At 33.7% G+C, this 14,124-nt stretch overlaps 1 protein-coding gene across 6 annotated transcripts in view; it reads left to right on the top strand.

Moving 5' to 3' along the window:
* The window catches only part of STK31 (serine/threonine kinase 31), an 85,410-nt gene that overhangs the window by 52,159 nt on the left and 19,127 nt on the right, over positions 1-14,124 (top strand). For all 6 annotated transcript variants that reach the window (XM_059885905.1, XM_059885906.1, XM_059885908.1 and 3 more), the window contains 7 exons: positions 683-784; positions 2,289-2,369; positions 4,028-4,153; positions 4,754-4,879; positions 6,395-6,481; positions 7,203-7,352; positions 11,099-11,221. In XM_059885905.1, the coding sequence (XP_059741888.1) occupies positions 683-784; positions 2,289-2,369; positions 4,028-4,153; positions 4,754-4,879; positions 6,395-6,481; positions 7,203-7,352; positions 11,099-11,221 (795 nt within the window). The remainder of the gene's footprint in view (positions 1-682; positions 785-2,288; positions 2,370-4,027; positions 4,154-4,753; positions 4,880-6,394; positions 6,482-7,202; positions 7,353-11,098; positions 11,222-14,124) is intronic.

Genomic DNA, 14,124 nt, shown 5'->3' with positions numbered 1-14,124 from the left:
CTTATCAAAGGGGTTTACATTATATCTTAATCCAGCTTGAATTAGCTTTCTTCCTCATTGGAGCAGTTAAGCATGGAGTAGAACTAATTTAATAGTTTAAAATTTTTCTAGTTTTATCCTATTCTGGGCTGTAGGACATGAGGTCTTTTTTAGTTTAATTTTTTAACTGTTATAGAAATACATCTAACCTTAAAGACATGTACTTTTTAAGGAGACTTATTTGTTATCATTAATGTTTACAGAGTCCTACATTGTTTTTCCTAGGCATGCCACATGTTTACTGATTTTTTAAAATCAAGTTTTACATGGAGAAATATTCCATGGAATTTAATTGTATTCTGGTTCCTATTCTTAATATTTATTTTATGGTGGCAGTTGGTCATCTTAGAGAAAACTTACAGCAAATTAAGAGATAAGAAAAATCTATGTAATAGACTTTATGGCTACATTTTTATAATCCCTTTTTGTAGGTTTTAGAAAATTCAGGGTTAGAATAAACTAATATTAAACTAATATTAATTCAACAATTATGTTATGAGGGACTTTAGTGCTAGATATGGAAGGATATGTAAAAATCAGACAGTGATTTGCCATAGAAGTTGCCTTAATTCTTACTAGGAAGAACTTGTTTTCAGTCTACTTTAATAAGCCTGTAACGTTACTTTTTTCTTTCTGGTTAAAGTCTGATGACCATGATGGATCTGAGATTGAAAAAATAAAACAAGAAATAACTCAGTTACGGAATAGTGTCTTTGAGGGAATTTATCATGAGCAGGAGGAATATGTAAGTATTTGATTCTTTGAAATGTTGAATTAGTTTTAAAATTGGATTCAAATATCTGTTTTTATGAAGTGGACTGTAATCACAAGGCTAGAGATTATATTGGCATAGTTATGTTGGTATGGGGGTTTCCCTGGTGTGTCAGATGGTAATTTTAGCCTGCAATGCAGGAGACGCGGGTTTTATCCCTGTGTTGGGAAGATCCACTGGAGAAAGGCTTGACTATCCACTCTGGCAGTCTTTCCTGGAGAATTCCTTGGACAGAGGATCCTGGCAGTCTGTAGTCCATGGTGTCGCAAAGAGTCAGACACAACTAAGTGACTAACTGTTGATACAATAATATTTATGTGAACTTAGATATTAATTTCTGATGACAAAATATTTCATAACCATTGTTCCAGATGTGAAAATTGCAGAAAAGTATAAAGAAATATCATCTTTAACTTTCTCAGTCGGTGGTAACAGTAGTATAATTACATTAAACTTTTGACTTATCTTCCTTTAAGTCTTATTTTTACAAGAATCAAGATTATCTCATAATTTTGCACACTACTTGTTTTCTGTTTAACATAAAGCCCAAAGATTTTTCCTTTATTATAATCTTTATGATTATTATTTTAGCTTAAAACTGCAGTGAAAACATTAACAAGGCACCATAATTTAGTTGAATATTACAAAACTACTAGGTTGAGGGTAAGTTTTACCACTGATTTTTGTTACTTTGGAAGAATCAGTCAGCATATCTTGTCTTTAAAATGGAAAGAATATTGAATTTTATATTTTAGGGATATTATGGGAAGAAAGGTAAGAAACAGTGCTCTGAAGAATAAAAGTACTATGAAAATAATAGGCACTTTATTATGTGATATTTAGCAAACTTACCTGTGTGTACTTCATTATTCACCTTGTGAATATTGGATAAAATAACTATCCCATGAACTTGATAAATGTCTGGAAATTTTACAGAATAAAACATGTGATAAGTGACTTTTCTAAGGATGTTCAGTTGACACGTTTACTTTAAAGTAGCTTTTGTAGAGCTACATGTTTATTTTTTTCTTTCCAGGCTTTTATGATTTTTTTTTCCTACATGAAATAGCCAGTATTTTAAAATGTTACTGTGTTCTTACATTTTGAGAACTAGTGACAGTTTATGATTCCAGTTGATTTTTCATCACACTTTTTCATTTTAGCTTGAAAGTGAGTGTGGACTTTGACCTTAGGCAAGATTTTGTGCCTGTATATGTAAGCCAAGCCATTAAAATTTGTAATAAACTTTTTCTTCTATTAGTAAGGTGGTTAATTTAGATCCAAGTTGCTGCTTGGTTTTCAATTATTGTAGTAGAAGGCAAAATCAGTGATTTTATATATATTTATATATATATATTATTAGATTATATATATATTATTAGATTAGAAGTCTTGTTATTTAATAAGGGAGGTATCAGGATGTATGATTGAATATACATTGATCTATAATAAAAAATACATATTTTTTTAAATTTAGGCGAAGCTGAGTAGCTTAGTACAAAAATGGTTCCCTGAGCTTCCTCTACTTCATCCTGAAATAGGATTACTTAAGTACATGGTAAGCTTTGTTTCCTTTGAGAATTACTACTATGCAGAGTGCTGAAAAGTGATGATGTTACAATTATGTATCATTGTTGAATCTGTAATAATCTTGCTATAAAAATGTTTCTGCTGAATGGTTTTTAGTATTAGAACTTTCTCAAGGTTGTCTTTCATACTTGCATACTGTATTTTAATTTTTATATCAATTTGCATGTTTTCTGTATTTTCTCTTTTTCTCATGACTAAAGAGAAAACATTTTGCATGGCACTTATTTGAATTAAAGGTGTTTATCTTTTGAATTGATGAAGCAATTTTATCTCCTGTTCCAAGAGTTAGAATAAAAGTAGGACTCTGATACTCATGAAGAATTTATAAACAGAATGTATCTTTTAAAGCAGGCTGGAAAAATTATTCTAGAGAAGTTGAGGTAGAAGTTAAGGTAGATATGTTAATGTGAGTATGATTTTCTAGGCAGTCAGGATTCAAAACTAGGAGATCAATGTATTAGGACATTGTGGAGCAGGATTGGTAAACTCTGGCTCTCAGAGCCGAGTCTGTTAACTCTGTGTTTTATTATTTTGTCTGCTGCCCATGAGGGTCTAGAGGAGATGTTTATTCTTTAACATTGTCATTAAATTCATGATAATAGTTTAAATATAGTACCTAAAGGAATGTTCACATAGATATCTGAACTGATAAATATATAAGATTAAAGTCCTGTAAACTGTTAAAGCAATTAACTGAATAATCTTTTTCAGACTAAACTTTTAAATAATGTGAGATTTTCCTTGCAATTATTTAATTTTGCTTAGAGACTATTTTATGTAGGATGTGTGAGTAAATAATGTGATACTATATGGGGCTTGAAAATTAATTTCAAAAATACGCTAATCTGTTTTATTTTGGAAGATTAATCATGGCTTACGATTCTCTTCATTGACCTGCAAAACTGTTAATCATAATCATATGATTGGCTTATGGATACCCTTTATTATTTTAAGGTGTTTTCCTGTGATATGTGCTTTAGGAAATCCCCTGTAGGTTGATTATATATTGTGGATTACTTAAATATGGTGACAACACTTAAAAAAACAGAAGATAATTTCACAATCCCTCTTATGATTAGTAAGACTATACCACAGTAAAACTCAGCTTGATTTAAAATGTCGATAGTCATGTTTTAGTGCACAAAAGTATCAGGAATACATAGTAGAATTAAATTATTTGAAAGAAATTTTCAATTTTGAAGATTCCATTTCAAACAGAGGCAGGGGTGTTAGAACTCTGTTAGTTCCTAGAACTGTCGTAGTCTTAATTTTTAGACTTCTCATTCCCATTCTACAGCTGCCTTTTTATTTTTCATCATTTTAATATTTTTTAGGAAACACATTAAGTTTCCCAAGTAACATCAGGGTTCCTTGGAAGCAGGGTTCATCCCAGTCATTTTCAGAATCTCGTATAGAGGGGTAGCATGATTAAGTGTATGGTGATTACATTCCGGGTGGGAATTCAAGTGCCAGGACATAGAAAAATATAAAACTTTAAATATTTTTATTTTATTGGTATCTCCAGTAGAGTTCATGATATCCAATCCATCTGATAGTATGTAACTAATTTTGTTATTTGAAAGTGCTTGTTTGGTTTCTTGAACTGTAACAAAAACTTGTTCTTAGAACTCTGGTGGTCTTCTTACAATGAGCTTGGAAAGAGATCTTCTTGATGCTGAGCCTATGAAGGAGCTTAGCAGCAAGCGTCCTTTGATATGTTCTGAGGTTAATGGGCAGATAATTCTTTTAAAGGTAAGTTTAAGTTCTTTGGACTTGTGGAAGATTCAGAGAAGTACCATGTGGTGGTGGTACTTTTACAGCAAAGTAAAGACCCACTGTTTATTTTCTAAATTATATGAATTAACTGGTATCATGATTATGTTTCCAGTTTGGCTGCTGTAACTACCTTGTATTTAAAGTTTCCCTCATTTCCCTAAATAATATATGTTTTTAATAGGATATACTTGCTTTTCTTTTTTCAGGAGAACTTAATATGATCTAGCTAAGATTCAAAGTTCTTATTTTTCTTAGGTTTCTATTTGAAATCTCAACTGTTTTGCCAACAGTCTTTTATTCTTTGATTTCTTCTCTTCATTGACCTGCAAAACTGTTAATCATAATAGTTGGATAATTAATTTGGTCTTAGTGGGTATATATTGTAGACTATATTTTAAGCTACTGGTAGAATTGTTCTTTTCTTTTTAAATTATATCATTAAAAGCAGATACGAAAACTACTCATGCAATTAAAGAATAAATTTAGATATATTTTAACATATAAAAAGTTGAAATGATATATACTTAGAGTGAGATTTTAATCTTAGGACTGCCACTTCCTCTTTTTTGGTAAAAGGGCTATTCTGTGGATGTCGACACAGAAGCCAGGGTAATTCAGAGAGCAGCTGCCTATCACACAGCTTGGAGAGAAGCTAAAGGAGAATCTGGGTTGCTACCACTGATATTCTTATTTTTGTGTAAGGTAAAGTTTTTATGCTAATCTCTTTCAGAAAACATTTTATTTAAAATATGTTTTAGTTACAAGCTTTATAGAAGTAATTCCTTTTAATTTTTTAAATTAAATATATAGTTGATTTACAATTTTGTGTTAATTTCAGGTATATTAATTTCATAGCACAGTATTTTTGCAGATTATATTCCATTGTAAGATAATGGGTATAATTCCCTGTATTACATAGTAAATCTTTGTTGCTTATCTATTTTATATATAATAGTTTGTATCTATTAACCCCATACCCCTAATATGTCCCTTGCACTTTCCATCTCCTGTTTGGTAACCACAGTTTGTTTTTTATGTCTGAGTCTGGTTCTGTTTTGTATATATATTCATTTGTATTATTTTTTAGATTCCATATATAAGTGATATCATATAGTTATTTGTCTTTCTCTGAGTTATTTCACTAAGCATAATATGCTCTAGGTCCATCCACATTGCTGCAAATGGCAATATATATCCCATTGTATATACCACATTTTCTTAATTCACTCATTTATAAATGGACATTTGGGTTACATACATGTCTTGACCACTGTAAATAGTGCTGTTTTGTACACTGAAGTGTGTATATCTTTAGGATTGTTGTTGTTGTTGTTACTGTTTTCTGGATATGTACCCAGAAGTAGAATTGCTGGATTGTATGGTGGTTCTATTTTTATTTTTTTAAGGAATTCCCGTCTGTTTTCCTTAGTGGCTGTACCAATTTACATTACCACCAACAATGTAAGGGCTCCCTTTTCTCCATATCTTCTCCAAAATTTGTTATTTGTAGATTTTTTGATGATAGCCCTTCTGATAGCTGTGAGGTGATAGCTAGCTCATTGTGGTTTTGATTTGCACTTCTCTAATAATTAGTGATATTGAACATCTTTTCCTGTGCCTATTAGCCATCTATATGTCTTCTTTGAAAAAATATCTATTCTTCTGCTTATTTTTGTATTGTTTTTAATATCAAGTTTTATGAACTGTTTGTATATTTTGGATATGAACTACTTTTGTTAGTCACATCATTTTTTAATATTTTCTCCCATTCCATAGGTTGTTTTAATTTTGTTGATGGATTCTTCTGCTGTGCAAAGCTTTTACGTTTATTTAGACAGTCTTTTCAACAAGTGGTGCTGGGAAAGCTGGATAGCGACATATGAAACAATGAAATTATAGCATTCCCTCACACCATATACAGAAATAAACTCAAAATAGTTTAATACGTAAATGTAAGACAGGAAACCATAGAGCTCCTAGAAAAGAACATACATGAAACACTCTTTGACGTAAATTGTTAGCAATGTTTTCTTGTATCAGTCTTCCAAGCAAAAGAAAAAAGCAAAAATAAACAAATGAGACCTAGTTAAATTTAAAAGATTTTGTTCAGCAGAGAAGTAATTCTTTGTGGAAAAATTATTTTGTACAGTCATTGTATACTGAAGATATTTTAAAGAATTTTTCACTTAGATTCTCATTTTCTGTTTTGCTTCTTAGTCGGATCCTATGGCTTATCTGATGGTCCCATATTATCCTAGGGCAAATCTGAATGCTGTTCAGTCCACCATGCCTTTAACTTCAGAAGTAAGTAAAAAAAAAAAAAAAAAAAAACAACACATTATTTTCATGGATGTGTCTAGTGAGAAAGTATCACCTTAAGTTTGTTGAGGGTTTGCTGCACACTTTCAATGTACAGTTTTGATTATTTAATTGTCACATCACCCCTGGGATATGGGTTATCGCATTATATACAGATTAGAAAAGTGAGGCTCACAGAGATTAAAGTGACTAGTACAGGGTCCTTCATCCAGAGGCTGAGTTGGGACTTGGGGTTGGAACTTTTTGGCACCAAAGCATAATCCTTATAACTATTAGGCAGTGTCGTATGTAAATTGTATAGTATAGCACTTGGTCTTAAGCAGTAGCTTTAATTTCTGTTGTAAATTTGAATTAGTAATAACAGTAAACAATGACCTGATTCTTTCTGCACAGTAACTCTTTCGGCCTCTTTTCTTTTCTAGATGGTCTATGGTCATTGTTTGTAATCCAAGTCTTCTTAGAGACTATAGTCTCTAAGTCATATTAAACATATATATACACACACATATGTGATACATATGTTTACATGATATTACCAGTTACATAATCAGGACTTCTGGCCTTTAATTCTTTATCTATGCTGTATTGTTTTTAAAGGTTCGTTTAGAAGAAGCTTAGTCACTTCTGAAAAGTCTTTTAACTAGAGAAAAGGTTCAGTTATTAAAATGATTTGTCTACTTCCTGACTTTTTTTGTATTATCTATAGGAAGTTTTAAAGGTCATGAAAGGTGTAGCCCAGGGCCTTCATACATTGCACAAGGCTGACATAGTTCATGGATCACTTCATCAGAACAATGTTTTTGCTTTAAACCGTCAACATGGAATTGTTGGAGATTTTGACTTCACCAAATCTGTGGTAAAATATAGTGGTTTTATAAATAAGTTCTAGACTTCATTTAGTATTATTAGGCACTTTTGCATGATATGGTAATTTATTATAAGATCTTTGCCTTTGGTTAAGGTATGTCATGTGGTGTAAGCTATTACTCTGTTATCAGCTAGATGCTAGGACAAGAGTTTATAAAGTTGTGCATTAAATTTTTTTTAACCATAAGTTTTAGGAGCAACCTAAGTTTTAGGAGCAACCTGAAATTACAGTCGATGGCGTTGACAACATTCACGTTAATTATTTTGTCAGTTGGAGCTTCCCTGGGCTCAGTGGTAAAGAATCTGTCTGCCAGTGCAGGAGACATGGGTTCAATCCTTGGGAGAAGGACATGGCAACCCACTCCTGCTTTCTTGTCTTGGAAATCCCATGGATAGAGGAGCCTGATGGGCTACAGTCCATGGAGTCACAAAATAGTGGGACATATCTTAGAGAACAAATAACAGCAGCAAACAACAATTATTTTGTCATCATCAAGAAACATTTAACTGCTAGAATACACAAGGAAAAGTAGATGGCCATCTCCTGTCTCCCCATCTGCTGCTGCTCTCCCAATCAATAGATTAGATTTAGATATACATGCTTTGCTATTTTTTGATTAGTGGGCATTTTTAGAAACTTGGGAATCTTGGACTTTTCCATTTAGTTTAAGTTCTAGTTTGATGACATTGACTGTTAATTTGGTGTCATGTTACCTCAGAAGAGGCAGTTTGTAGCAGTAACATATATCAGATAAAGAGAATATTGTGATATTTTTTTTTCTTTTTGGTAGAATAAATAGTTTCAAAATACAATCACAAGGGAGCATTTCTCTTTATTAAAATATAATTCACATATGATGTGTACATTTCAGTACTAATTTTAATATAGTCACAATATTGTGCATCAGTCACCACTGTCTAATTCTGAAACACTTTTATCACGCTCAGAAGGAAACCCTGTACTGCTTTGCAGTCACTCCTCCTCTATTCCTCTACTAAGTCTCTTGGAAACCACTAATCCACTTTCTGTCCTTATGGACTTAACTTATTGTGGACATTTTCTGCATATGGAGTCAAACAATATGTGGCTTTTTATGATGAGCATATTTCATTCTGCATAATGTTTTCAAGATTTATCCATCTTGTAGCATGTGCCTGAACTTCATTCCTTTTCTAAAAAAATTTTTATAACATAACCACAGTTATTTCAGAATGTATTCCAGTATCAAATGGTAAAGTTCAACAATGCAAAACCGAAATTGCTTTTGCACCAATTTAATAATTTTACACATGATAATCCAAATGTTTCATTGCTACTCTCAATTCTTCCTACCCCTCTCCTTCCCCACCTGTGTCCATAAATCCATTCTTTATGTCTATGTCTCTACTTCTGCCTTGCAGATAGGTTTATCAGTACCATCTTTCTAGATTCCATATATATATACATTAATATATGATATTTGTCTTTCTCTTTCTGACTTACTTTACTCTGGATAATAGGCTCTAGGTTCATCCACATCATTAGGACTGACTGAAATGCATTCCTTTGTATGGCTGAATAATATTCCATTCTGTATATGTACCACAGCTTCTTTATCCATTGATCTATTGATGAACATCTAGGTTGCTTCCATGGCCTAGCTATTGTAAATAGTGCTGCAGTGAACATTAAGGTACATGTGTCTTTTTTGATTATGGTTTTAAAATGCCCAATTAGTATTTCATTGTATGGATGTGCTGTACTGTGTTTTTACATTCATCAGTTTGTGGGTACTGGGGTTTCTACTTTGTGATTATTCTGAATAATGCTTCTGTGAACATCAGTATACAAGTTTTTGTGTGGAGGTATGTTTTCCTAGGGAAGGAATTATTGGGTTATATGGTAGATGTCTGTGTTTCACTTTTTAAGAAACAAAGCTATTTTCTGAAGTGTCTGTACTGTTCTACATACTCATCAGTGATAATATGAGGATTCCAGTTTCTCAGCATCCTTGCCAATATTTATTGTGTGTGGAGTTCCCTTTTGACTAGTAAAAGTTAGAATGCTTTATATATTGGTCATCTGCAAGTCATAGAATAATGCCACCTGTTTATATACAGTTCAGTGGTTTTCATGTGGTACCTCAAAAAGATGGGAAAATAAAAATGTAAAACTAATGAAATGCTTGATTATAGAGGATTTATACAAATAAAATTTGCTGAAAGGTTTATTTTAATATTTATTTGAAGATTAGGATAACATCTTAAAAATAACTGAATTGTATGTTTTTAAAAGTTCTCTATTCTTAGGAATCCTGGTTAGTTTACCAAGGCATGCCATTCTCCCAGCTATAAATATGAGTCCAAGGTATTCTTCCTGATTTATACTGATTTGTCAGCTGTTAGGTGCATGCTCAGTTGCTTCAGTCGTTTCCGACTCTTTGTGACCCCCCCCCCCCCAAGCCAGGCTCTTCTGTCCATGAGATTTTTCTAGCAAGAATACTGGGGTGGGTTGCCATTTCCTCCTCCAGGAGATCTTCTCAATCCAGGGATTGAACCCATGTCTTGTGTGTCTCCTGCATTGTGGCAGATTCTTTACCATTAACCACTGGGGAAACCCTTAAAATGATTTATTCTGAAATATGGGTTGAACTCACTTCTTGCTTCATTTTTTACCCTAATCTCAGTTGAAGTACTAGCCAGAAGAGTAATTTGAAAAGTAGTCCATAGTCAAAAACATTGCTTTTCAGACTTTACACTACATGTGATTCTCCTGGGAATCTTGTTAAAAATGCAGTTTTTAGAAATTGAGGTGAAATTAGTATATGACAGTATATGTTTCAAGTGTGCATAAAATGCAGATTTTTATTCAGCATTTCAAATTTTGTGTTTCTTACAAGTTCCCGGGTGTTACTATAGCTACTGATCTTTTTAAGTACTACTCCCAAACTATCCTACTCCGAGAAGCAAGGATAAGGATGGTTGCTGCTGCTGCTAAGTCGTGTCCAACTCTGTGACCCCATAGATGGCAGCCCACTAGGCTCCTCTGTCCCTGGGATTCTCTAGGCAAGAATACTGGAGTGGGTTGCCATTTCCTCCTCCAATAAGGATGGTAGGAGAAGATAATTAACACTTAGCGATATATGCTAAGTAATTAGTGTGCTGATTATCTTTACCTTTATAATAACTCTGAGGTAGTTACAAGTTAATTTCCTTTGTACAGATTAATTAATTTAGACTCAGAGATTAAAGCCAAAGGTCATATAGCAAGTAAATGACAGAGTGAGTATTGCAGTCAAGGTTTATCTGAATCCAGGGTTCATGTTCTTGTCATTGATCATCCTTTTGACACATTAGAAATGGTATACTTAGAAAATGGTCAGTAAGGAAGGAAGGTACTTTATACTTGTGTTGTTTAAAATTACTTATAATTTTCAGAGTTAGAAAATAGCACTACCTCTTGCCCTTGTGAAGTGTATTTTTTAAGAAAGTACTAAATTTTATTGAATCAGTGATTCTTAACATTTAATCTGGAGTCTACAATGTGCAGTGTAACCGTAGTCTCACTGTTAAATTTCATGAGACTGATTTTAAGAGCAGTTTATAATAGTGGAAATTAGGTAAAAATATTTCAAAGTGGAGAGAGAATAGAATATTTCAAATGAATATTTTTTGTGTTGATTACATGCAGATTACTTCACAGGAAGCTGCCTCAACTGTGTTGTCTCTAAAATATTTGACCTACTGTTTCTGTAGAGTCAGCGAACCTCAGTGAACATGATGGTTGGTGACTTAAGTTTGCTATCACCTGAACTGAAAATGGGAAAACCTGCTTCTCCGAGTTCTGACTTATATGCTTATGGCTGCCTTTTATTGTGGGTATGTTACATTTTTATTGAAACAAATCAGTCATTTTGTTGTTGTTAAGTGCTTAGTTGCTCACTCAAGTCCAACTCTTTGCCATCCCATGGACTGTAGCCCACCAGACTCTTCTGTCCATGGGGATTCTCCAGGCAAGAATACTGGAGTGTATTGCCATGACCTCCTCCAAGGGATCTTCCCAGCCCAGGAATAGAACCCAGGTCTCCCGAATTGCCAGCAGATTTTTTACTGTCTGATCCATGAGGGAAGCTCAAGATTGCTACCACTGAGCAACTAACACTTTCACTTTTCACAGGAAAACAGTGAGGGAAAAAGGCCATTTTTGCCTTTATAATAATGCATAATACAGGGATATATAGTGTGTGTAGATATACATATATTGATGTGTTATATTTCAGTTTAAGAAAGTGATGATGATCTGAAGTTGTTTTCTTCAATATATTAAAATGTCTCTGAACATGTAGAGACATTTGTAATAACCAAAAGTGGGAAAACCCAGATGTCCGTAAACAGGTAAATGGATAAATAGTCTACTGTGTATTCATTGGAATACTTGTTATCATTTTTATTTAGTTGCCAAGTTGTGTCCGACTCTTTGTGACCCCATGTACTGTAGCCTGCCAGGCTCCTCTGTCCATGGGATTTCCTAGGCAAGAATACTGGAGTGGGTTTCCATTTCCTTCTCCCTGTGATCTTCCTGACCCGGGGATTGAACCCACGTCTCCTGCATTGGCAAGCAGATTGTTTACCCCTGAGCCACTAGGGAAGCCCTATTGGAATACTACAAAGTAATAAAAAGGAATGAAGTATTACAAGCATGCCTTGTACTGTTGCTCTTCACTTAATTGCACTTTGCAGATATTATGTTTTTTATATATTGAAGATTTGTAGCAACTCTGCATTATTAGATTATGGTTGGCATTTTTTAGCAATTAAGTATTGTTAAAGTATGTACATTGTTTTTTAGACATAATGCTATTGCATACTTAATATGTTATGGGAAGCCAGAAAAATTATCTCACTTTTTTATTGCAATTTTCACTTCATTGCAGTGATCTAGAACTGAATTCTCACAGTCTCCAAAGTATGCCTTTATACCCAGTAATATGGAGGAATCTCAAAATAATTCTTCTAAGTTAAAAAAGCTGAAGGAAAGAAAGAATGCATACTTACGGTTCTCTTTGTATAGAATTCTAAAAAGTGCAAACTTACCAACAGTGATAGGAAGAAGATTTGCAGTGGTCTGGGGTTTGAAGGTAGAGGGGAAGGGAGGGATAGATTACAAAAGGGCACAAGGAAATGTTTTTTGCATGATCACCATGTTCATCGATAATGGTGATGATTTTATAGAAGTATATATCATATATATTTTAAATGCACGTGGTTTATTGTACATGACTTACACCTCAATAAAGCTGTTATTAAAAGAGTGTTTATATCTACCCAAGTAGTAATCAGTGGGAATCCCATGCCCCAGTTAATCCTATGTAAGTTTTAGCCTTATGTTGTCATATGTATTTAAAGTTGTCTGGTTCCGTAGAACCATGATAGCTATAGAAATGATTATTGTACTGGCATGATTTTTGTCATTGGTTCAGTAATCTCTTTATTCTTTACATCATAAGGATAAAAGTAAATGTCTCAAATGTTCTTACGTTCCTGAGAGTTATCATAAAATATCACAAGTATGGTAATAGCACTCTTTATTCCATCAATTTCCTTTCTTCATTAGCTGGTAGTAAAGCGCTTTGGCCACCTCATGTGAAGAGTTGACTCATTGGAAAAGATTCTGATGCTGGGAGGGACTGGGGGCAGAAGGAGAAGGGGATGACAGAGGTTGGGATGGCTGGATGGGATCACCGACTCGATGGACATGAGTTTGAATGAACTCCTGGAGTTGGTGATGGACAGGGAGACCTGGCATGCTGCAGTTCATGGGGTTGCAAAGAGTCGGACACAACTGAGCAATTGAACTGAACTGAACTAAAAACGCTTTATGACTATGACACTATTGTGCTGAATTCCTGCTCTTCTGTAATGTTGACTGAGGTCTTTTAAAAATTTTATTTTTAAACTATCATGTAGTACAGTTGATTGGATTTTGGTGTTCAGTCCTGTGAATTTTAACATACTGTAGATTAGTATACTCATCACTACAATTAGGATACACAACAGTTCCATAACTCATAGGGGAAAAAAAAAAAAGAAATCCTACATGCTGCCCCTAGTCTCTCTCCCTAACCTTTAACCCTTGGCAGCTGCTGATCTTTTCTCTATCACTGCAGTTTTGTCTTGTTAAAAACGTCATATAAATGTTACCTTACAGCATGTAACCTTTTGAGACTAACTTCTTCACTCAGCATAATGACTTTGAGATTCATTCAAGCCTTGTAGTGTATTGAGAATTGATTCCATGTTTGTGGCTGAGTACTACTCTGTTATGTGACTGTACCAGCTTTGTTGATCTGTTCACCTTTTGCAGGACATTTGGATTGTTTCCAGTTTTGGGCTATTCCAAATAAAACTTCGATGAACATTTATGTATAGGTTTTTGTGTAATCCTGTTTTTACTTCTCTAGAATAAACTCTCAAGAGGAGACTGTTGGGTAGATTGTAACTGTATGTATAACTTTATAAGGTGCTGCCAGACTTTTTCAGAATGGATATACCATTTTGTGTTATCAGAACCAACACTGTATGAGAGTTTCAGATGCTCTGCATCATTGTTAAAGTTTTAATGTTTTAGCAATTCAGGTATCTTTGCCTTTCTATACGCATCTTAGTAACAGCTTATCTATACATGCATCATGAGAAACGCTGAAAGAGTACATCATGAGAAACGCTGGGCTAGAAGAAACACAAACTGGAATCAAGATTGCCTGGAGAAATACCAATAACCT

The sequence above is a fragment of the Bos taurus genome, chromosome 4 (genome assembly GCF_002263795.3).
Source record: "Bos taurus isolate L1 Dominette 01449 registration number 42190680 breed Hereford chromosome 4, ARS-UCD2.0, whole genome shotgun sequence".
Lineage (NCBI taxonomy): Eukaryota > Metazoa > Chordata > Mammalia > Artiodactyla > Bovidae > Bos > Bos taurus.
The sequence above is the reverse complement of the archived record's forward strand: the minus strand, read 5'-3'. Positions and strand labels throughout refer to the sequence as shown.